At 49.7% G+C, this 23553-nt stretch overlaps 1 protein-coding gene across 4 annotated transcripts in view; it reads right to left on the bottom strand.

The window, feature by feature from the left end:
• RBM39 (RNA binding motif protein 39) overlaps positions 1-23553 on the bottom strand; it is a 446237-nt gene that overhangs the window by 356325 nt on the left and 66359 nt on the right. For all 4 annotated transcript variants that reach the window (XM_069652240.1, XM_069652241.1, XM_069652242.1 and 1 more), the window contains one exon: positions 2639-2839. In XM_069652240.1, the coding sequence (XP_069508341.1) occupies positions 2639-2839 (201 nt within the window). The remainder of the gene's footprint in view (positions 1-2638; positions 2840-23553) is intronic.

The raw sequence follows: 23553 nt of genomic DNA, 5'->3' as shown, positions 1-23553 counted from the left end.
ACTCTGTCAGGAGGTGCTTTACCCCCTGTGGACAGGGGGACCCCCCGCCTTCTTGGTTGTAGTTACTACCAGGGAATCTGGAGTAGCATGTCCCCTGATGTAAAGGGGAAAACAGTTTTTCGACTCTGGGATTGACAGCCCGTGTTAGGGCGGGTGTCAACAATGAGGGAGCCAAGCATTTTTTTGAAAGAATTTAGCAATGGAATAGCCTGTCTGTTAAGTGGCTTTTCTTTTAGAATGTCCACGACAAAAATCAGCCTCTGGTACAACATCCCAAGTGGCAATCTGGAAATGCTCCACTGCCGCCTTAAAATGGCATTAAACCCCATCTGGTCGTCAACTGGGAGGCCTGTCGAGCAGGTGTAGTATGGGGGAATCCATGCACAGGGCGTCAGGTTCCGGTGCTAAGGTAGGTGATGCCCAAGGCTGAAGGTCGTCTGGCCGGTCGTGGTCATCTTCCCAACCCTCTGTGGGGTCAATGGGATCATCCACAAGATCCCAAAAGGGGTATTCACCTTGAATGAATTGGTCTATAGGGATCTCGTCTATAGGGATATCATCTTCAGCGAGGTCATAAGTCTCTTCCTCCTGAGAGGAATCAAAAGGTCTTGAAATGTTGCCACAGGAGTAAAAAGGCTCTCCTCTCTAGGCCTATTGGGTGTGAACTTCTCTGAGAATTCCATAAATCTCTCTAACCTATTCATACACCCCTCAAACTTCTCCCTGGTCCATAATGAGGAACCAGAGGAGTCATGGGGTGGCAAAGGCTCTTCTAGCTGAACTTCTCTAGAAGGTCGAGATTTTTCGTTTAACGCTGAAGAAAGACACAGGGATCTCTGAAAAGTCTGAGGTTCTGGTGGTTGCGGCATGTTTTTGGACACATCCTTAGGCCCACATCCTTAGGCCCACCTTTATGTTTCAAGGAATCCTCACACCGTTCTCCTTGATTTGCCACCGAAACGATCTTAGCAATGCTTTCAGTAATACTTGGCGTCACAGGAAAATGTTTGGACTAAGACGGCGGTTGCTCTGTTTTTGGCGTTACCGGGACTTTGTGCAGCGCCTTCTTCCTATGTGTCAACAGTCGCTTGAACATTGGTGGCAGCGCACTTTGATTTAGACTGACCAACGCATGCTGCACCTGAGGTTGCAGGGAGGACTGCCGATCACGAGGATCGGCGGGCACTATCGAACTATCCGAAGAGCACGCTGGCGCTATGCAACGCTTTGACTGTTTTGTCGAAGTCAGACTGGGGGTTGGCTCTTTAGTGTGGGAAGAATGTGCGTCCTTGTCGCCGGGATGTATAGTGCCCATAGCAGGACTCACGTCGTGCCCATCAGGGCCGGGGACAGACGCGGAGCGAGAACACTCCACCGTGAGGTCAATGGCTTCTGAATTGGAGCCTTGGTCGTCACTAAGCCCTTCGTCACACAGCAGCTGCAGAACTACTCTCAGCCTGCGACATCCTGTCGGCCGCCCACCGCTTAACATGGCGCTCCTTTAAGGTCTTGGGACGCAGGACCTTACAAGCCGCCACATTGTGTTTAAGGGGAAGACACCCATTACACTTAAGGGGTGTGTCTTTCCACAAGACTTTTGCCTTGCATGAAGGACAAAATCTAAAAATTGAGTCCTGTCTATAGCGCAGGAATAACAGTGACGAAAAGACCAAGGGAACAAAGAGGACAGGGACATTCTTAAAAAGGAAACGTCCACCCCGACACCACTCTCCCTACTGTGTAGGCCGTGCAGAAGGCCTGGCCACGTGGTCAGCAGTGCCGACCGGATCAACTGCCGTTGCAGGTCCGTAGTAGCAGGCTTCACTGGAGGTCAGTAAACAGCCGTCGAGGGAAGGGACGGTACAGAGAAGATAAAGCGACCAAAGGTTGGTAAATATAACAACGCAATGTCTCTTGAAGAGCTCCGCATAAGGTGAGTAGTAAATTGGGCAGGAAAAAAACAATCTGAGGGACCTAGACGCGTGAGGGATTTTGGGTACACACATGTCACGTTAGGGATAGTGTTACAGGCACACCCAGGTAGACGTCCACTTTCGATTCGCGAAAGACCAGATGCAATACTCCGCAGTAACCACTGGATGTCGGACGTATATGCACAGAATGTGATTCTAAGCAGATTACCAAGAATCAGAATTAATGTTACTTCATTCTGGGGACCTAAGAAAGTAAGACTGCAGGTGAGTTTTTGAATAAAAAAGTAAGAGCTATTCATTCCAACGTTGAAAACATTCTACCTACTTGCCTCTACTTCACTCGAACCATTGAAATTGGGTTGCTGCACTTATTGTGCAGACAAAGCTCACTTAGATTCTCTAGAACTTAGCCCAATACAACAAAAATATGAGATGGAGAAGATGGATTCAGAGGCCTAAATGAGAAAAATGTTTGTTAGCCTGTTCCATGTATAAAATCCAGAAATTGCAAGGAGATAATTAAACTGGGAGTCCTTCCTTCGGTGGTAGTCAACCAAGAACTCATTTTGAAAACTTCAGTGATTTGCAAAAAACCTCACAACAGCTTAATACAGACATCATGTGGAAAATCTTGTAAACACTTTTCAATTGCTGTTTCCATAGACTGTCATTTAATTCCAAAAACAGATGTATTAGAAACATACTATGGGCTTCTGTAGCGGCCTCTAAATCGGTGGTCGCGGTCTCGACTTCTTGACCTACTACGCCGGCGTTCCTTGCTACGGCTGCGTTTCCTTTCCCGGCTTCTGCTTTTCTTCCTTTCCCGATCTTTGCTACGTTTCCGTTCTTTACTTTTGCTTCTCTTCCTCTCACGACTGCGACTTCGGCTTTTGCTCTTTTTTTTCCTAGAGATAAGGCAAGCATACACAATGAGAAAGCCTTCACCATGCATATTTAAATGACTAAGGATTGAAAGTTAATAGCTCTGGCTTTTATATGGCATAAATATGTGTGTTTCCAAGTATTGCCATCACTCAGCCCAGGTACTCACTTCACAAACAGTCACTACCCATCACTGGATAGGTATTACCACAATTTGCTCAAGTATTTGTATCAAGTTTCTGGTATTGACATCATTAGACAAGATATTTGCATAAATGACGGATGGCGACATTCTGGGCTTGCCATCAGACATCCAGTGGCTCATACTCTTCCTTGGCAGGTACTGCACTCATTCCCCCCCCCCCCCCCCAAAGTAAAAAACACATTTTGTGTGACTCGGCTTTTGTATCATGCCGAATCACCACCATGGTAGTATAAAACATTTAAAGATATAGACCCTTCGGGCAGAGGGCATTACCAGTCTGGTAGTGGCCAGGGTCCGAGAAACCTTTACATGGGCCCAGGTGCCATTACCAGACCAGTGAAGCACACCCACAGAGAGACTACTAGCCATTAGCAACCCAGCATGCTTTCAGCGTTGCCAGTACCTTTTAAAGAGGAAAAATGGAAAAGTGTTAAAACATTGGGACATAGGGAGACAGGGACTACTTCTCCCTTTCAGTGGTGGTCATTGTCATGTCAGGGAAGAGCTACAACAGTGTTCCTGGAGCCATCAAGCCACAGTTAAGTGAGGCAGGTGCAAAAGGCTGTGATGAATTGCCATCTGTCAAGGGGGTGAAAGCCCAGGCTTTTTTTGATTTTTATTAAACCAATGCTGCAGCTAACTCCACCTCTGAAGGGGTAACCTGCTGATCCGATTACCCTTTCATGAATTCTATGCCAAAAGCATAGTGTGTATCCGAGTTCTGCAGCATCAGTATCCTCCTTTGCAGCACCTGCCCTACCAGTGGCACAGGCAAGGGATTCAGGGTTCACAAATGCACATTTGACAGCCAAGTCTCAGCAGTGCAAGGGCTGTATTCCAAGATATTCCCCCGTAGCAAAACTATGATTATCAAATTAGCCCATGACGGTTGTAGGTTAACCTCTAAAATAAAGCTAGGCCTGGGTTAAGGCATGGTGCATGGCACTACTAATAATCCTTGCAGCCACATTCAATTTGATATCCCACATGTCAGCTCCTGCGAACCAACTCTAGTTTTGGAAGGTAATGTGCATTCGGGCCAGACAGGCTCAGCCGGCAGAAATGACAGGAACCTGAATGGCCATGCCTCCGTTTGATCTCCTTGTGAGGGTAGGTAATGCCATTCACCTGAGCCAGCCGCCCTCCAGGCAGCTGCTCTGGGCCCAGGCTTCAAAAGGGCACACTTAAGATGTGTTTCTAGAATTTAGCCGGGTGCACAGATTTTGGGACACCACCCTAGTTAAAGTGAACAGGGGAACTTTGAGAAGTAAGCCAAAACCCAATCAAGGTAAGCATGGAGAGCAGTCAATACTATTATCAGCAGGGAATGAGTGGGGGTCAGGGGTCCACCATGAGTCCATACAGCGAAGTACATAAATATATTTGGACAGGAATTAATACAAATACAGTACTATTTCTAGGCATTGAACACACTAAAAAGTGAAACAAGCAGGTGGGAATATAACACTCAAACATATACACAGTGACCCCAAAGGCTCTTAAAAAGCATTCAATGACTTAAAATCAACAACTGAGATAGTGAAGATGGAATTTAGTCACATATTACCTTGCTTCAGCAGTCCAATCCCTAAGAAGAGTGGGGCCTTGTACCCAAAAGTCACAATGATTCTTCCCAGAATGGGAGAAGCGTCTTTACCAGGTAAATTACTTGTGTTGGTGATTGTTAAAAGAAGAGATGCAATAAAGTTAAAAGGTGCTCTTAATCTTACTACTCCGGTTCGACAACCAAAAAGCAGTGCAATAGAATGATACAAAGAAACTTGTTCTCTGGGTTATCCTATGGAGGGGGCCCGGGTGGGGTCGCGGGTTGCTGGTGGTGGTTGGCTTTCTAGCCTTTGGTTCCAGCGAGAGGTTCCCAGGAGCTGCAGACGCAGCACGTTCAGGACACTTTTCAGGGCAGGGGAAGGCTGGTTCCAGTGCCGGCCACCGCACACAATTGACAGCAGGCGTCCCTCCAGTCATGTTTATAGACAAGGTGCCTTGAAGCTCAGAGGCTGAAATTCAGAGGAAGAACACTTCTACCACAAGCTGGCAATGACCAGAGTTACACGCAACGATGACTGTTCTAGCGAGGTAGCCCATCGGAGAACTTGGCAGTCCACTGTAGTCCAGGGACATTTCCGAATGATCAAGACAGCTGGATCCTCTAGAACACATTGAGACTGGTAGGTCCCACCATTCCAGGGGTTGAAGCACAGCATAGGGCTTTTGCAGATCAGGCAGTTCCAACAGGGCTTCACCGGGCTAGACGCTGATGGGATGCAGAACAATTTCGGGAGTCGTCTTCCGATCTTCAGTCGGCTGTTGTCCTAAGAGGGATTCTTGGTTCGAACACTGATCTGAAGAAATGATTGCACAACTGCTCTTATGTTATAGGTACTTATTTAGCGCACAGTCACCAACGGAATTGGTCCCCAGGCGCTCTGGCGGATCTGTAAACAGGAAGGAGGGTGGGTAGGGTTAGTCGGGAGGAGGGAAGTAGGAGAGTGGTAGAAGTGGTGTGCTGTTGCCAGCTTCAGCTCGGTATACACTGAGTGCTGGGCTTTGGTGCAAGTATCGGATCAGGCGAGACCTCGTGTGCTGTAGGTGCCGTTTGTGTGTTTTTGATGCAGTGTGGTGAAGTGTGTGTGGATTGCTGAGAGAGAAATGGTTGTGTGGGCAGAGTATGCAGAAAATTGATGGTTGAGTTAGTGCGGTTGTATCGCGATTCTGGTACTTCTGGTTACGTTTGAGCTGTATCCCTGTGGGTGAGATTTTTGCTGGTTCCTTCTGGGCCATCTCACTGTGGTGGCAAAAAAACCAGCATGTAAGCAAGTCTAAGCCCACCAATGTTAGGGATCTGCATTATTCAAACAGACTGTAGTTGTCCAATCAGAGACACCCATTGGTTTCACTTGTGCCCCACACCTAAACTCTCTAGCTCCAAGAATGTGAAATTGGACCAGACATTCTCATCCCACCCCCTTGCTGAGCCCCAAACACACAAAAGCTGTAGAAAGCGCATGACCGTATATGGGATTTCCTTAACTGGCAAGGAAATAAAAAAGCCAAACAATATGGCCAAAGAACAAGAGAAAAGCTCGTGGCGTGGCGACTTCAGGGCACTAGCCACATTGAAGTAGCCATACATGGTAAACGTGAATGTACACACTGAACTAACAAAATAGTAAAAATGATTGCTGCCACCAGCTTGCTTGTCCTTAAATAAAAGCAACCAAAAATCCCAGTTGAAAAAGGCTAGGTTGATATAAATTTAAGATGGGTGCAACGTTAAAAAGTTAAAAAAAACTAAAAGGTAAACAGTCTCCCAGTACTGATGGTATGAAGGACTAATCAGTTTCACCCCCAATTACAAAATAAGCAAAAAGCAGGGAAAGTGAGCTGAAGGCTTTACTTGTCTCAAAACGCCAGAACTGGTTTAAATACGAAACAAAAATATAGGGGGTCCATAGAAACTGGAGGAAAAGTTGTCAAAAGAAAAATCTTTCCTAACATCCAAGGAATAGCCTCACACCTGGGTGCTGCATTTCTGGAGACCGAGGGCTAGGTTCAAGTTTTCAGTAGGGCTCTGTACAGTGAAGAAAGACCTCTGCCATTTTGTTTCGCTCTCTCCCCCTTTCACTCCTTCCTGTCCCCTCCACTTCCTCTGGAGCAAAGCACTTTGAGTTTAATGTCAGAGTGGCAAAGGCCACAAGGCCAGGGATTGGACCAGTATGGCAGGCTAGCTTTAGTCCAATCACCGGTGGACTTTCACCTTTAAAAGAAGGCATCTCCCACCACTTGTTTGATTCACTCCGGAAGACCCGTGAAGGATACATTAGACCTCATTTAGGAGAGCAGTACTCTCCAAAGCCCTCAACCACTGAGCTGAAGGAGCAGGCCAAGGCAGAGCTCTGGCTCCCTTCCCACTTCTGGGGCACATTCGGGGGTGTTTGACTCTTGCTGTGGCCCAGGACCTGCCCCTGCACTAGAATCTCCTGAAGCTGGGAGAGCAAACCCTGAACGGACTCATGCTGTCCTCGAGTAGGTCTTGTAGCATCTCGAAGACCAATTCAACAAAGCCTCCCTATTCTGTCACTTTGACAGAGCTGCAGCGACAAAGAGGAATCCCACTGGTGCTAACCTCTACCACTCCTCCCAACCATCAATTACTTGCACACTGAACTGCTTGATGCTAGACACTGAATCGTCCCCTCGCTGAGTCAGTCGCCTGCTTGGCTCAAATCACACTGGGTCCCGACTTCTTGTCTAGTCATTTGCCGACTTACCAGGGGTTACACCACGACTTGACCTTAAACTGCCGAAACACACACAGGTGCAATAAGACCATTTTAGCAACTGCTGCCCACTCAAACCGCTGGAGCATCTCTCAAACCCTTCCTGGTGGTTATAACCATACTGGAAGAGATCCTGAGCACCCCACCTGCAAGCCGCTTTCGAGCCCCACACCGCTGCCATATTTGAACACCCTACACTCCTGCTGGCTGCTTGGGCACAAGATCCACCGTACCTAAACTCAGCTTGATCCGCTCACACCATTGCTCAAAGCAGAGGTTAGATTACACTGAACCGCCTAAGAACCGAAACAAGGTACTATTGGCCAATAACTGCCCCCTTGGTCCATTCGGCGCTCAAAGACGGATTGGGTCACTTTTGCACCTTTTTGTACCCAAAAAGACATCTTTTGTGGTTAATAATTTGCCTATCGGGGCGCGGCCAACTGCCGAATGGTGCGCACGTAAACCTTCGGAGCTCCCGTGCCACCGCAGGAATCCTGTTAAAATCCGGTACGAAAACACCCAGGAACAGGCACCAGGTTGAAGGTGCTGAAGGTTTACCCGTTTGTGAATCTAAATCCTCACTCTGGAAGGCGAGCGAGGCGGTGAGCCGGCTCCGAGGACTGCCGGAAAATGCGCCGCTCGGAATCCAAGATGGCCCCGGCAGTGATCTGAGGAAAGGGAAGGCGTCCGGCCCAGCATTCGGGAGCAGCGAATAGACGCTGCGCGCCAGAGTTGGGTGCGTGGCAGGAACGGGGGTGGGGGGAGGCTCGGCTCCGGTGGGGGGAGTGAGCCGAGGTACATCGGCTGCAGGGGCAGTGGGCGGCTTGAGGACGCCCCCCCCCCCGGTCGGAGGCAAGGAGTGAGCGGGCGGGGAGAAAAAGTGCCTGGGAACCGAGGGATTAGCGAGGCCTTTCCCTCCCCCGGGATGGAGACAGCCGCCCCCTGCGAGACGTGTGGGAGCCGCAGCAGCGACGGAGAAGAAGTGTGTAACTGTACACAGCGCGGGAAGGTGGCCATGAGGCTGAGCGCTGAAGAGGAGCCCTTGGGAGTGGAGGTGCACACGCAGCACAGAGCTGGGACTCTGGAGGCTGTGGAGGGGCTGTGGGGACCAGCTAGGGAAGCAGAGATATAAGGATAGCATCTCTTGGCGTCCCCGCCATTGGAGGTGTCCTGCAGCCAAGAGTACTTAGTGCGTGGGAGTTGAAGCAGGCGGCCCCTCCAGTAGGCAGAGGTGGAGAGGAGTGACATCTGTTGAAGAGACATTGGGGGTGGGCGTAGTAACCACCCTCAGGGACTGAAGTGGCGACATAGTAGAGGAGGAGAGGAAGAGAAGGTGGAAGGTACCCCTATTGGAGCCGGTGGAGGCAGAGAGCTGAGACACCGCTGAGGGATACAACAGGCGGCAAGCAGCATCTGACGTTGGAACATCAGCGGGGTGCAAGCGTTGCAGGAATTAAGGCCAACAACGAATCGAAAGATATGCAGCAGCAAAGGACAGGCCACAGACAGGAAGGGCCAGATCGGCAGGCAGGGGAGACATCTTCAGGAGGGGAAGGAAGTATAGTGACTTTGGACTCGCTAATGGAGGAGATACAGGACTCCAGAACCACCCTGCAGGAAAGCATCAAAGAGGTGGGGGTGGATGTCTCCCTGGTGAGGGATGACCTTCGCAAAGTGTGCAAGAGTGTTACAGAAGTTGAGCAGAGGGTCAGTACGGTGGAGGATGATGTCCAAAAGCTCAGAAACCAAGTGGCGGGCTTTGAGGGGGCGACTCGAGTCCTGGAAGCTAGAGCGGAGGACCGCTCTAGACGGTGCAACATTTGGTTGGTCGGTATCCCGGAACGAGACGAGGGCCCCAGTGCAGAATTTGATCCTAAAAAAGGTACTGGGGATCAAGGGCTTATCCAACCTCTTCACTGTGGAGCAGGCCCACAGGTCCTGGGGAGGCCACCCCCCCCCCCGACCTCCACCCGCCACCAGGAGCCCCGCCAAGGGTGATGGTCAAAATCATGAACTTTCGGGACCGAGACACCATCCTGCAGGACGCCCGCAGAGAAGGCCACTACGCAATTGGTAATGCAAAGTTGAGGATTTTCCCAGACTTTACACTGGAGGTGTAGCGTCAGAGGAGGTCCTATGATGCGGTGAGAAGCAGTCTCCGGGAACTCTATTAAAAATATATGACATTCTATTAGGCAAAGTTAAAGGTGTTGTCGGGGGGCAGTCTTGGTTTTTCACATCCCCAAGAGAGGTCTGGGACTGGTTGGATAAGAGGTCGCATAAGATGGATCCCTGACCGGGGGGGGGGGGGGGTCTAAGGAGGCGGGACCAGACTCGGAAGAATGCGGGTAATGCTGAACGCTAAATGAGGGGGGACAGCATAATAGGGACAGGCTATTTAGGGGTGAGGAGGTTGTGAAATAGGGTGGTATGATATTGGAGGGGTGGCATGGGGAGGCGATGGGACCCCCAGCTCAAGCGACACTATTGGCTGCTAACCCCGTGGAAAGAGGAGGGGGGGGGGTTGAGTAGCTCAATGGGTCTACAGTTAAGGAGCAGAAGGGAGTGGTGGGTTGGAGCTCAGGGGAGTGGGTTTACTTATGATAGTTATAGGGTTCAAGGGGTGAAGGGGGAGGGACGGGGCAAGGGGGATGAGAGGGGATGGGGCAAGGGGGATGAGAGGGAACAGGGAGGGGGCAGGGAGGACCGCACTAAGTTGGGGGATGGGTGCGAGAAGTGGGGGTGTCCGGAGATCGGTTACGGCCCGACATAGCAGCAAAAAAAGGGGAGGGGGGAAAAGGAGTTGATGCTGAATGTAGGTGATAGGGTTGTGGAGAGGAGGAAGGGGGTCACTTCAACAGGGATCTAATGGTGTATGGTTGAAATAGGTTTGAAAATTGGGACATGGTACGTCCGGGGGTTAGGGAGTTTTCAAAAGAGACGGACAGTGGGGGAGTTTCTGAAACGACAGAGGAAGGATACAGGTGGCATTGATTCAAGAAAAGCATGCGAGTACACAGATGTTGGGAAATCTGAGGAAATTATGGGGGGCAGATAGTGGGTACGATGTACTCTACTCAGGCTAGATAGAGGGGTGTTCATCTGGGTGGCGAAGGGGGACCCCCTTCAAGTGGAGGTGGTGACGAGATGGGCAGAACGGTACTGGCACAGTGTTTGTGGGAAGGTAGAATAATCTGCCTGGTTAAATTGTATGTGCCAAATGCGGACGATAAGGAGCATTTCCCCTCGGTACTGCGTATGATGGGGGCGTATAGGGGAGAGATGGTAATAAGGGGAGGGGATTTTAATTGTCATATGGATGACCGGCTGGATGCATCGGGGAGTAGGGGGGTCCCTAAAAGATACATGGAGGGGTCTCTTTGTGATATAATGCAGGAATTGGATTTGGTGGAGGTGTGGAGGGAGAAGCACGGGGAGGAGAAGGGTTTTTCTTACTACTCGGGGGGTGCATGGCTCGTATTCACGCCTGGATTACATTATAACAGGAAGGGAGTACTGCCAGTTCTTTGGGGAGGCAACGTACTTGGGTTGCACCTTATCAGACCACTCCCCCTTGGTGGTAACGCTGTTTGGGCCCAGTGAGAACCCCCGCAGAGGTTATGGCGTTTACAGAGGGAGGTGTTACGGGATGGGGCATTTGTGGCGGAACTCAGGGAAGGGAGAAGATCGTACTTCAAACTGAATGAGGGTTCGGTGGCATCTAGGGGAGTGCTTTGGGATGCCTTTAAGGCGACAATGAGGGGGAAGTGCCTCGCCATGACGGTGGGAGTACGTAAAAGGCTTTTAGATACGATACAACGAACAGAGGTTCAGGTGGCGGAGTTGGCTAGGGAGGCAGCGAGAGGTGTAGAGGTGGGGGAGGCATTGGCGGAAAAGCTGACGTTTTACCAGGAGACTCTGGCGGAGCTGTCACTTTTTGATTCTGGTAGACGTGATGTTAGGCTGCATGGGGAGGGAGAAAGGGCAGGCAAATTGTTGGCATGGTTGATTGATAGGGAGAACCCTCGTCGGGTAATAACTCAGCTAAAGTCAAGTACGGGGGAGGTAGTGGTAACTCAGATTAATTACGTCTTTGCAGCATTGTACAGGGAATTATACACAAGTGAAGGTGGGTATGTAGATGAGGTGGAGGACTGGAATCGTTGCAGTTACCAAAGTTGGGGGATGACTTGTGGGAGGAATTGGAAGCCCCCATAGAGGGGGACATTCGTTGGGCAATCTGTACGATGATGAGGGGGACAGCGCCGGGTAGTGATGGGCTCCCAGTGGAGTTTTATTTAATGTTTGCTGACCTTTTGGCCCCACAACTGCAATTCATTTATGAAGAGGCTTTCCGGAAGGGCTGCCTCCCGGAGTCAATGAGGGAGGAGGTGATAACGGTAATTTTGAAAGAGGGGAAAGATCTGAGAGAATGTGTGGCATATTGGCCCATCTCCTTGCTGAATGTAAACGTGAAAATTTGGGGGGGGGGAACATCCTGGCAGCTAGGCTAGCGGTGGCGGCGCCGAATCTGGTCCATCCGGACCAATGTAGGTTCATTGGGGGCAGGAGCACATCGGGCAATATTTCCCCGACTACACCACGTTATGGACTCCGTGAAGTCACAACGGCGGGCGATGGAGATAGCCTCATTTGACGCCATTAAGGCGTCATTGTTTGGAGTGGAGATGGCTGTTTCGAGTGCAACGGGAATTTGGGTTTGGGGAAAAGATACGTAGGTGGTTGGCCCTGGTGTATAAAAAGCCGATGGCGAGGACGACTAATTGGGTGTCTGAGAGGTGGTAGTTGGAAAGGGGGACAAGGCAGGGGTGTGCAGCCTCCCCAATTTTGTTTGCCCTAGGCATAGAAACGTTGGCGGTGTTCGTGCGGCAAGAGATGGGGCAAGCTGGAATTAAGGTGGGAGGGCAAAAATATGTGGTGTCCCTTTATGCGGACGATCTGTTATATGTGACGGATCCCGAGATCTACCTCCCAGACCTGTTAGAGATATTGCGGAACTTCAGGAGGATGTCGGGCTTCCATATTAATCCGCGGAAATCGGTTCTCTTCCCGTTAGGGGACTTGTGGGATCGCCCGTTGGAGGAGCTACCAGAGCTGGGGATAAAGTAGGAACCGGTGTCATTTCAATATCTGGGGATACGGGTGTTCCATGAGGTTACAGAAACGTTTGTACACAGGGAGGACGCTGTCCAAAATAGGAGAATCCATTCAGCTATGGAAAGTATTGCCTCTCTCGTTGATGGGCAGGGTGGCACTTTGTAAAATGGTGGTGCTCCCGCGGTTGCTTTACTTCTTCACCAACATCCCATATGTGGCTAAGAAAATAGTCTTTAAAATGTTGAATGTCAAGATTAGGGAGCTGTTATGGGGTGTGGGGAGGAGGGTGTCCTTGGAGATTTTGCGTAGGGCTAGAGAGGAAGGGGGGACTGGGTCTCCCGCATTACGAGCAATACTTTGTGGTGGCACAATTACAATTGGTGCTGGCATGGGACCAATTAGGGGGTTCGGGGGGAGCCATCAAGGCATTGATAGGGACTTGGCCGCCGAATATTAGACCAGCAGAATTACTATGGCGCCCATTAGGCGCAATAGAGAGGACTGTAGTGCTTGAAGCTGTGAAGGAGACATGGAGGAAGTACATGGGTGGTAGAGGGGTGAAAGGGAGGTATGCGGGTGGTCTTCCGTGGGGTGTGGACCAGTCACTTGGTCAGGTGATCGGGAGGATGGGGATATGGAGGCTTAGGGAGAAAGGTGAGATGGTGGGAGATTTGAGGGTGGAAGGATGCTCACCTGCAAGGAATGATGCCAGAAGTTTGACTTACCACAGGGGCTCTTTTTGACGTATGGGGCAGTGGTCCGGAGAATTATGGGAAGGAATTCCTACAGAGCTGGAACCCTGTCCGTGGCTCGGAGTGCTACTAGACCGGACGGGGGTAAGGTGCGTATTACCCAAGTTTATAGGGCGTTTCGGGAGGGGAAAGCGGTGGGGGTATTGCAGGTTAAGGAGAGGTGGGAGGTGGACATGGGGCGCACAAAACCAGATAAAGAAGTCTGGGAATTGGTTCAGAAAACATCCAGAAATGCCTGCTTTCAGCTGGTCCAGTTTAATATTCTACATAAGGTATGTGTTACCCCGATGGTGCTCAAGGCTATGAATGGGGATCTTTCAGATGCATGTCCCAGATGTGGATCAACGCAGGCAGGATTCTGGCATATGGCATGGGAGTGCGAGACAATAGCCGAGTATTGGGAGGGGGTTCTAAGTGGAGTCAATGGAGTGTTGGGAACCACTTGGGACCGCAGCCCGGAAATCTGCCTGTGGGGTAGGCTGCCGGGGGGGAAAAGGCATGGATTGCGGAATAGAATGGGCCGATTCTTGCTCATCTTAGCTAAGCGTCGGATGGCGATAGCGTTAGCGTGGAAATCCCCACAAGGCCCGGCGGTTAATCAATGGCGGAAGGATGTGCGGGGAGTAGTGGAGTTAACGCTGCTACAGAATGCAGACTCAAAGGCAGAGCGTGTAGAAGTAACGATTCACTGGGCTCAATTGTAAAATGACTTATCGAGAGACAATGATTTACAACCTCCATGAAGGATTGGAGGCAGGAAGGCATTAATACGGAGAACAAATGCTAAAGGAGAATACGGTGATGGGAGTTTTTGGCGGAACCACCTGGATTGTATATAGTCATGGACAAGTCAGAGCTGGACGCGGGGGCTGATACGGGGAGCGGAAATCAAAAGAATTATATGGACACTGAAAGGGGGGGCTGGGGTGGTAAGAGGGGCTGGGAAGATGTTGAAATGGTTCGATTGGAAACTTGGAAGACGTTTACGGGAGGACTATGGGGCGTTGTGGGGGAGTAGAGGGTGGGGGGGCGTTTTAGGGTTGTTATAATAAAATGCCAATAAAGAGAGTTTAAAAAAAAAAAAATGTGCCCATCAGCCCAGGGGCTACATCCTTCTATTAGTTAAATCTTTGTTCTTTCCACAAGGTTGATTTTTGCACAGTGTTTTCTAGATAGTACTTTTGCAAATGGTTTTTGATTGAAGTATATATTTTTATAGAAACTTGGACATTCCCCTTATTTTGTATTGAATTACTGTGTTTGGGTACCTAGTGGATCACATTTACACCCCTCTTTAGAGCATAGCATGCCCTCGGGCCCACATTACCACAAAAGGCGTTTTAACTACGATTGTATTGGCTCTTGGTTTAATGCAAGGGCTGAAAAGGGATTTTCGCCCCTACTCCTGCAGAGCAGAATTCAATTTGTCAAAGAGGTACCAAGGGATTACATGCCCGGCAGGGAAGATTGTAGCCTCTGTTCATAATGCATTTACTGCAAGTTGCGCTCAGCATGCTAGAAAAACGTATTCAGCAGCAACGTTAACTAAATCCAGCAAACAGAAGGTGTCAACTCAAACTTTGTACAGGACAGCAATACTGGTGCCTTCCATGAAACAAATGAGCATGGGAAAAAACATTTATGTGAACAATACGCTACGACAGATGTGAAAACTGGCAGGCCAAGTGTTTCAATTAACTAGTATGCATTTTCCACAAGCACAAATGAGGACTGTAACTTAGTTGATGGTTTTATTAAAAAGTCAGCAAAGAGATGAATCTTTCTACAAAGCACCCGGTGCAAATCATTTGCTTCTAATAGAGGCTAATGTGGAGAGTGCAAATAGTGGAATAATGAAAATACTACATGGAGCTTCTGGGAATTAAATGATAATTGCACTATACAACATTTACTGAATTTAGAGTAGAAATGTGAAATAGCTGCAGTAGCAAGGTATTGGTATTGTTTATTTTTAAACAAAAAGCAAGTGAGTCAAAGCGCTCAAGGACTGAAGGGAAGGGGAAAAACCATGGTCATTCAGAGCCCTTGAATTTCTGAACGATACAAGTCTACACTACAGAGTAAGTGCATGGCACAAGTGCATATAGTAGAATTCTGGGACCGGGGTCCAAAATAGATTCAGCTCTTCGCTCCTCCATCTCCCTCAGGGTCAGTCTTTTTTCAAAGAAGCAAGCTGGGGGTAGCTCTCAGTCCTCAGCTGGGGCATCCCTCTGGAACAGCCTCAGCCTCCCTGCCACTCTGAAACTTGAGGAGAACCATCTTTGGTTCCAGAAGAACCTCAAGACCTTCCTCTTTGCTTCTGCCTTCGCCACTCCTCTCCCCTGCTGATCTGTTCTCGCAACACTGTGCACCTGGCCTACCCTCTGTCTTCCGGGCCCAGGTACCTGCACACCCTGCCACCCGCCCGCACTGCCTCTGGGTTATCCCTCGCACTGGGGTGATCTGTATCTGTAACCATACAGTCGCCCCCTTTTTTCTTTTTCCTGCACCTATCAGACATACTTTGTCTGCTGCCTTACACCCACCACTTGCTGGCTGCACTACCAGTTTGCTGCCTTTTATTATGCATTTTTTATTATGTATCCGTTTTTCCTTTGCTCTGCACTTTCCGTTGCTCTCCCCCCCTTCCATGCAAGGCGGGGAGACAGGAGAAAAACAGGTAGACTATCTTCAAGGCATGGTACATACAGATCATTTAAGTGCGCAGACAGGTGCAGGACAAGAAGGAGGTGGAGGGGGAGGCGACCAAGTGAGACTCAGGTACACCAGGCGGCCAGTCAGCAGGTTGTGCGCAAAAGGAGGGAGAGGGATAGAGCGGAGAGAGGTTGGCAGGGTAGAGGGAGAGAGAAGGAAGAGGAGAAGGATGAATGTCTTCATTAGTTTCCGAAACTTAAGGAAATCAGACTCAAGACGGAGGGCGGCAGGGAGGCTATTCCAGAGGGATGCTCCTGCAGAGGATAACGATCTCCCTCCAAAACTCTCCTTGGAGAACCGGCTCACTCGCAGACGGTTGGAGGTAGATGAGCAGAGGGCTCAGGAAGGACAGTATAAATACTATATATAAAAAGGCAGGGCATCATTGCAAATCGGTAGGTCCCAGGCCCCAGAAAGCCTTACAGACAATGCAGAGGGTCTTGAACTTGATCCTTGCAACCAGAGGGAGCCAGTGGAGGGATTTCAGTGCCGGACAGATGCGGTGCATGGGCTTGAGGCCAGGGCCAAGTCTTGCGGTTCTGTTCTGGATGAGTTGCAGAGGGTGCAGAGCAGAGGCAGGGAGTTTGAGAAAGAGGATGTTGCAGTAGTCCAGCCTTGAGAGAACCAGGCCTCTGGAGACAGGGAGCTGGCGGGGGAAGGTGAGAAAAGGAAGAGTATTTCTGAGGAGGTGCAGCAGGTAGTTGGACTTTTTAGAGATGGCTGAGATAGAGAATTAGAGAGTGGAGTCGAAGAAGACCATAAGGTTGTTTGGCACAATGGTGGGTGCAAGGCGAAGGGAGGCTGGCCAGAGTGAGTGGGAAAGCAGGAGCAGGAGTCCCAATGGAAATGCTTAGTCTTACTGGCAGGTTGTTTGCAGCACACCATGACTGAATTGCAGACAGATACGAGTGAGGTAAAGGAGGTGGCTGAGGGTAGCCTCTAGGACAGTTGTGGGTCATGCGCATAACACTGGAAGTTAGAAATGAAAGTGGCAATCACATGTCCTAGGGCAGCCATGTAGACATTGAAGACCCAGGGGGATATTTTAGAACCCTGGTGAACGCCACAGGTTGAAAAAGAGTGATAGTACAGAGAAAGGACCCAAGTTCCACCAGGGATGGGCGGTCAGAAAGGGAGGTTAACCACACCAGAGCCTGACCTGCGATTCCCAGGGTGTATCAGAGACGCATGATCAGGATGATGTGGTTTACTGTGTCAAAGGCAGAGGTGAGGTCAAGAAGAATGGGGACAGAGGAAGTGTTAGTGTCGAGATTTGGGAGCAGGTCTTCACAGGCGTCCAGAAGAGCAGTTTCCGTGCCTCTGGATGCTCTAAAGCCAGACTGATTGATGGTCGTGGAAGCAACCAGCAGATTCACTGTGGAGGGTAAGCTGAGAGATAGCCAGCTCCTCCCTGAGTTTCCTCAGGAAAGGAACGATAGTTAGGGAAGTAATTTTCCCGAAATGGAGGGGGTCAGAAGGTTTCTTAAGTAGAGGGTGCACAAAGGAGTGCTTAAGAGAAGTTGGGAAAACTCCAATGGCAAAAGATAGATTGCAGAGGTCAGCCAAGGCTGGAGTGAGAGAGTGAATGTTGTCCATAATGGTTTTGGAGGCAGGGGTCCACCTGTTTGGATGAAGCCTTCAAAGACCGAACTTGTCTGGCAACCTCATCAGGAGTGAGAAGAGGGAAGTGGTGGAGGGGCCAAGGGAGGCTCCAGAGATTTTGGTGTATGATGTGGTGTGGAAGAGCGGTACGGTTGTCTTGGGTTTTTGCAGTGCAGTGGGCAGCCAGGGCCTAGCAAAGGTCCTGGGTGGGTGTGACAAAAGAGGCGGCTGCTGCAGGATTGGCCAGTTCCTTACAATCTTTGAAAAGTTTGGCCATGTCTGACGCAGGCTTGGAGTGGATGCATAGCCGATATTGCCTTTGAAAGAGGCGGCAGGCAAGTTTGTCAGAGGGTACACCGGACAAAATTCAATTTCTGCTAAGTTGCCCTACACTTGCATTTAAGGGCAGCTATATCGGAGATGCACTTTTTGGAAGTCTTCAGTCGGACTCTCGTGACAGGGGCAAGAGTATCAAGAGTGTTGGCAATAGAGAGATTTTAGTTAGAGAGGGCTGTGTCAGGATGAGAGTCCGCCACAGGAGGCAGAGAGTAGGTGGAGGCAAAGGCAGCCAATGGCTCTATTCATGGGTCTGGTGACTTTGAAACCGAGAGGACGTGCCGCGTGAGCCAATGCAAGAGGAAGAGACTTTCAAGTGTGAAGAGAGAAAAGAGTGATCCGTCCAAGAGGGAAGGGAGAGGTATGTCGGTAGAGATGAGAGCATCCAAAGTGTGACCCGCTGTGTGCGTGGAGCCAGAGGGTAAAATGGAGAGGAGAGAACTGCCAAGTTGCAGAAAGGTCCTGAGGAGTCAGGAGAGTCCAAATGGATGTTGAGATCACCCAGCAGAAGGAGTTGGGAGGAGGAGAAAAGTAGAGGCCAGGTCAGCCCATTCCGAGAGGAAGAGTGTGGACTGCCCTGGTGGCCGACAAGTGGTGGCCAGAAAGAGAGAAGATTTAGGAGAGATTAAAAGATTACAGACTAGTCACGGAGTAGGCCCGAGTAGGAACACATGTATTCATTTGGGAAGATCAGCGCTACACCTCCTCCTGTCCGGTTAGGCCTGGGAACAGAGAGTCTTGTATCCTTCAGAGGAGTGTGTCAAAGCTTGTGACAGAGCTGTCCTTTAACCAGGTCTCTGTGATGGCAAGCACCAAATAAAGTGTATCTGCTTAGATTCACATGCTGTGCATATGGTCCAACATCCAGTGGTAGCCGCAGAGTATTGCATCTCGTCTTTCGGGCACAGAAAGGGGACGTCAGCATAGGCGTGTCTGTAACACTATACCTATTGTGACATGTAGTGTACCCAAAATCCAAAATCCCTCACGCGCTGAGGTACCTCCGATTGTATTTTTTCTGCCATGAGGGAGCCCGAGGCTATTGCGAGTGTACATGAAGAAGAGAGAAGTAGTAAGACATCTATGTTCCTTCCACCCCGAGCAGGGAGGTAGGGAGCGTGCATGTGAATCTAAGCAGATACAATCATCAGAAATGCTTTTACGGTAAGTAATGCATGTCTTCTGATGCTTGTTAATCTGCTTAGAATCACATGCTGTGCATAGACTAGCGAGCAGTACCCGGAGTTGGAGGTGGGTTGTGAGAAGGAACAGTAGAGAAAAGATGTCTTAGTACTGCTTGTCCCACCTGAGAATCAGACCTAGAATGAGTGTCTAGGCAATAGTGTTTTGTAAAGGTGTCTACAGAACTCGAGGTTGCCGCTTTGCAAATGGACTCAAGGGGAACATTTGAAATGAATGCTATGGATGCCCTAGTGCCCCGAGTCGAATGTGCTCTAGACTTGAAGGGCAGGTCTCTTAGCAAGAGAATGTGATAGATTTGACAATCTACCTTGAGATAGCTGATTTAGAGACAGGATGCCCTTCTCTAGCAGCTGCCACTGAAACGAAAAACTAGTTAGTTTTCCTCAGTGGTTTAGTTCTTTCCAGATAGAACGCGTGTGCGCGTGCGTGCGTGTGCGCGTTTCTTTCGGCCATGCTAGTGGGATTCTGGAAAAGGGTAGGTAGTTCAATCGATTGGTTCCCATGGAACTTTGAGATGAATTTAGGTGCAAATCTGGGGCGATTACTGTCGAAACACATACAACACGAGAGGTATTGACCTCCGATAACCATGTAACTAGGCAGACTAAGCCCTCGCCAATCCAACTACCCAGTACGTAACTGACCTGCCTGCATTAAGCATGACCCAAGACAATCCCTCTATATTACCTACCAGCCTAGAAAAAGACCTGTTAGGTCAAAACACGTGTCGGCACCACCTGCTATATCAATTGATGAATTCAAGAAACAAAAAAATTGAAAGAATTGAAAATCACAAGCTTTGTGTAACTGCATTTTTAAGGCGCCGAAAAAGCAATGGGGTAAATCCCAGCATAACAAACAGTACACGCACCGAATGAGTGGAAACTAACAATTCTTGCTTGATACACACAATAGGCACCACGAGCACGGGCCTTCTTATAAGTTTCCACCAACTGGCTGCTAGTGCACCGATAACAGAGATGGAGGGCGCGGCAACCCATGGTCCCTGTGCTCTTAACGCAACTGTTGTCTGGTTCACTTGCCTGCCTTTGCCCACAATAGTGAGAAGCTTGGACCTGATGGGCTCTGGGACCTCTTGGAGACCTTAGTCATCTACAGGCGAGGCCTGGCCAGCCAGGGTGGAGGGAGGGGGATCCAGGCACAATATATCAGTGTCCTGATCTTGATGGGGAAGCGTCCATGGGTCCGTCCCCACTTGCTGGGTTTCTTCCCAATTGTCTGTGGCATCTGCCTGGTCCTCATCGTAATTCTGTAGGAAGGAAGGTTCTTCATCTTCACTGTAAATGTCCCGATTAGTATCCATCTGGACGATGTCTTCATGATGGACGGGGACAGAAGGCTGATCTTCTTGGAAATGTAAAGCAGATTGAAGATTAGACTCTCCACAAGATCTTTTCGGGGAAGGATGCTCAGAAAAATTGATAATTCTTTCAAGACAGTCCATAAACCCTTCACATTTCTCCCTTGTCCATTTAGAAGCCCCAGAAGGGCCTACGAGTGCAAAAGCATCGTCCTCCGTCACCGAAAATTGTCTCTTGACTGTCCTCATAGGTATCGTGCGACTCTGGGCACCAATGGCGTATAAACATTTGTGTACGGCCTGCCCCATGTTTTTCAGCGGAACGGAAATAAGCCCAACCGCCGAAATAATTCCCGGGATGCTGCGTTCGATTACTGCCGAACCGGCTGAGTTAGTGGGTCCGAAGGTCTGTCGGTAGACTTACTGCCTTCCGCGGCGTTAGATGGCCTAGCGATCAGTTTTTCGCCTTGAAGCCTTGTCGTGATTTTTGGGCCTACCGCAGCCTTCGGGACCGTCGGATTTCTCTGGCCTACCCTTAGGGCAGAACCTAAAAGGAGTCCTTTCCATAGCAAAAGGGGAAGATGACCAGACCTAAAGGGTAAAGAAGGGGAAAGAGGAAAGACATACTGGAAATATGGCCACCCCGAACCCACGCTCCCTACTGTAAAGGCCGGCCAGAAGGCCTGACCACGTGGATGCTTCAGCCGCCGGATCGTAGGCGCCGAAATCCACCGCCATAGACAAGCCCCCCTGCAGTCTTCGTCAAACTTGTTCTTGGCGTCGAAATGACTTGAGGGGGAAAACCGACAAGTCGGTTTGGGATAAACAAAGTCTTACGTAAGAGCTGTGCTATAGGGTGACCAGTTATCTGGGTGGAAAAAACAATCTGAGGGACCTCTGCGCGGGAGGGATTTTGGGTACACTACACGTCACGATAGGGAGTGTTACAGACACGCCTATGCCAACATCCCCTTTCGGTCCCCGAAAGACGAGATGCAATACTCTGCGGTTACCACTGGATGTCAGACCATATGCACAGCATGTGAATCTAAGCAGATAAAAAAGCATCAGAAAATCGATTATGAAACTGCCTGTCCTGAAGTGTCCAGAGATCGAATACCTGGAGATGATCCAGCAATGCGCCCCACCCCAGAAGGGAGGAGTCCGTGGTAACCATCACTTGTGGGCACGGCTCCTGAAATTAAGCCCCCACGGAAAGGTTGTTGGTCGAGAACCACCATAGTAGATCCGTCATGCAGGATGGAACTGGGATCATCTTGGAAACCAAGTCTGAAGCCTGAGAGCATGAGCGCCGAAGAGCCAGCCGAGTACCCTTCATTTTCAGATGCGCAAGAGGAAGGGCAAGCACGCAAGAAGCCACCCAAACCGATCATTCAAACGTAACCGACTGCCTAAAAGAAGTCTTCAACTGGATGAATGCCAACAACCTAAAAATCAACCCAGGACAAACTAAAATCATGATCATAGCCAAAGACCAAGAAAACGAAACCACTATCCCGTGGCCAACGGAAATGGGAACTACCACTTAGCCACAAAAACCTGGAACATCCCAAAAGAAATAAGAAACACCAAAGATCACCTAAAATACAGGAAATTACTTAAAACTTGGCTTTTCAATACCACAGACTAAAAAACCGAAACAGCAGAAAGTAAAGGAACGACTAAACCGCAAAGGACACTGAGAACCGCCCAGAACCAACTGAGAAGCACCGAAAGCACCTAGACAGGGACACAGGGCAGAGGGGAACACAGACGACACACAGGGAGATGAGTCAACAGCCCCAACCAACATATTCAACCATCCCTAGCTGCATCTAGATACCACTGGACTGCAGAATTGTCGAGGCTAACTGAGGTGTAGACACTGGCAGGTGTATCGGCTATGTGAGTGGGAGTGAGGAACAGGTTGGGTTGTTGGGGAGGCTGGTAGAGGTGGCAACGAGATGTGAAATAGGCCACGAATTCAGAACGGCTCAGACGTAACCTAGGGCACAGGCTGCGCACGCACCCCATCTATGGTATTCAGAGAATACGCAATCCCAACTCTTCAATTTAGGATACAGATGCCAACTAACCAATTCCACTAACTATTTCCTCCTCTGCATACACCTCAAATCCAAACCAAACAACCACAAACCTACAGCACAACAAACTTCACTACACTGCAACAACAAAACATAAAACACAGACTACAACAGTACACTAAGACTACTGGCCGCAAACACCCCAAGCCCAGCCAAAGGACCCAAAGGGCCGCCAACAGCACATCACTGCTCTCTTGCACTTTTTCCACCCTCCTCCCAATAACTCTCCCTCCCTCCCTCAGAGCCGCCAGGGGACCACTCAGGTGGCGATAGTGTGCGGTACAAATGTCCTTTAACATTAACATGAGGCCCCGAATTCTCGGAAACCACCAAGTCCTCATGTGCTAAGATTGGAGGAAGAGCTGACACGTGGAGGATAGATCAGCCATCCTGTCCGCAGTAAGGAACACCCTGGTATTGATCGTATTCCAACGTAGACCCTGGGGGGTGGGGGTAGGGGCGGGGAGACTAAATAAATCAGGTCTTGGGAGACCGGCATGGAAGATTTCCACCATTTCACTGACAGCCCAAGGTGGAACAGGAGCTGGAAGAGAGACTGGAGATTGTTCAATGCCGTCTATGGACAAGAATTGCGTAGGAGCCAGTCGTGCAAATACGGATATACATGAACGCCCTGTAGCCAGAGGAAAGCTGCGATGACCAACATCTTCGTATAAACACGCAGCGCCAAGCTGAGACCAAAAGGGAGCACACGGAACTGAAAATGTTCTCCCACAGAAGTGCAGATATTTCCGATGCAGCTTCCATATAAGGAAGTGCATGTAAGCGTCCTGAAGGTCCACTACACTGAGCAAGTCGCCCTTTCGAAGAGAGGACTTTATTTGGCAAGGCGTGATAATCTTTAATTTCTCTTGGGGAACAAAGATTTAACTGGGAAAGATAGAGGATAGTGCGCCGGCCAGCCTGGTTGGGTTTAGGCACTGAACAGACTAGAGTAGAAGCCCTCCCTGAGGGGAACAGGTTCCACCACCCTGAGGTCTAGAAGTTTCTGTAACTCTGCTCTGAGGGAGTGCGTCACGATCTGTTTGAAGGGAGGGTTGAAGGGTGGCGGGGGGCAA

The sequence above is a fragment of the Ambystoma mexicanum genome, chromosome 3p (assembly GCF_040938575.1).
Source record: "Ambystoma mexicanum isolate Mex_15411 chromosome 3p, UKY_AmexF1_1, whole genome shotgun sequence".
NCBI lineage: Eukaryota > Metazoa > Chordata > Amphibia > Caudata > Ambystomatidae > Ambystoma > Ambystoma mexicanum.
The sequence above is the reverse complement of the archived record's forward strand: the minus strand, read 5'-3'. Positions and strand labels throughout refer to the sequence as shown.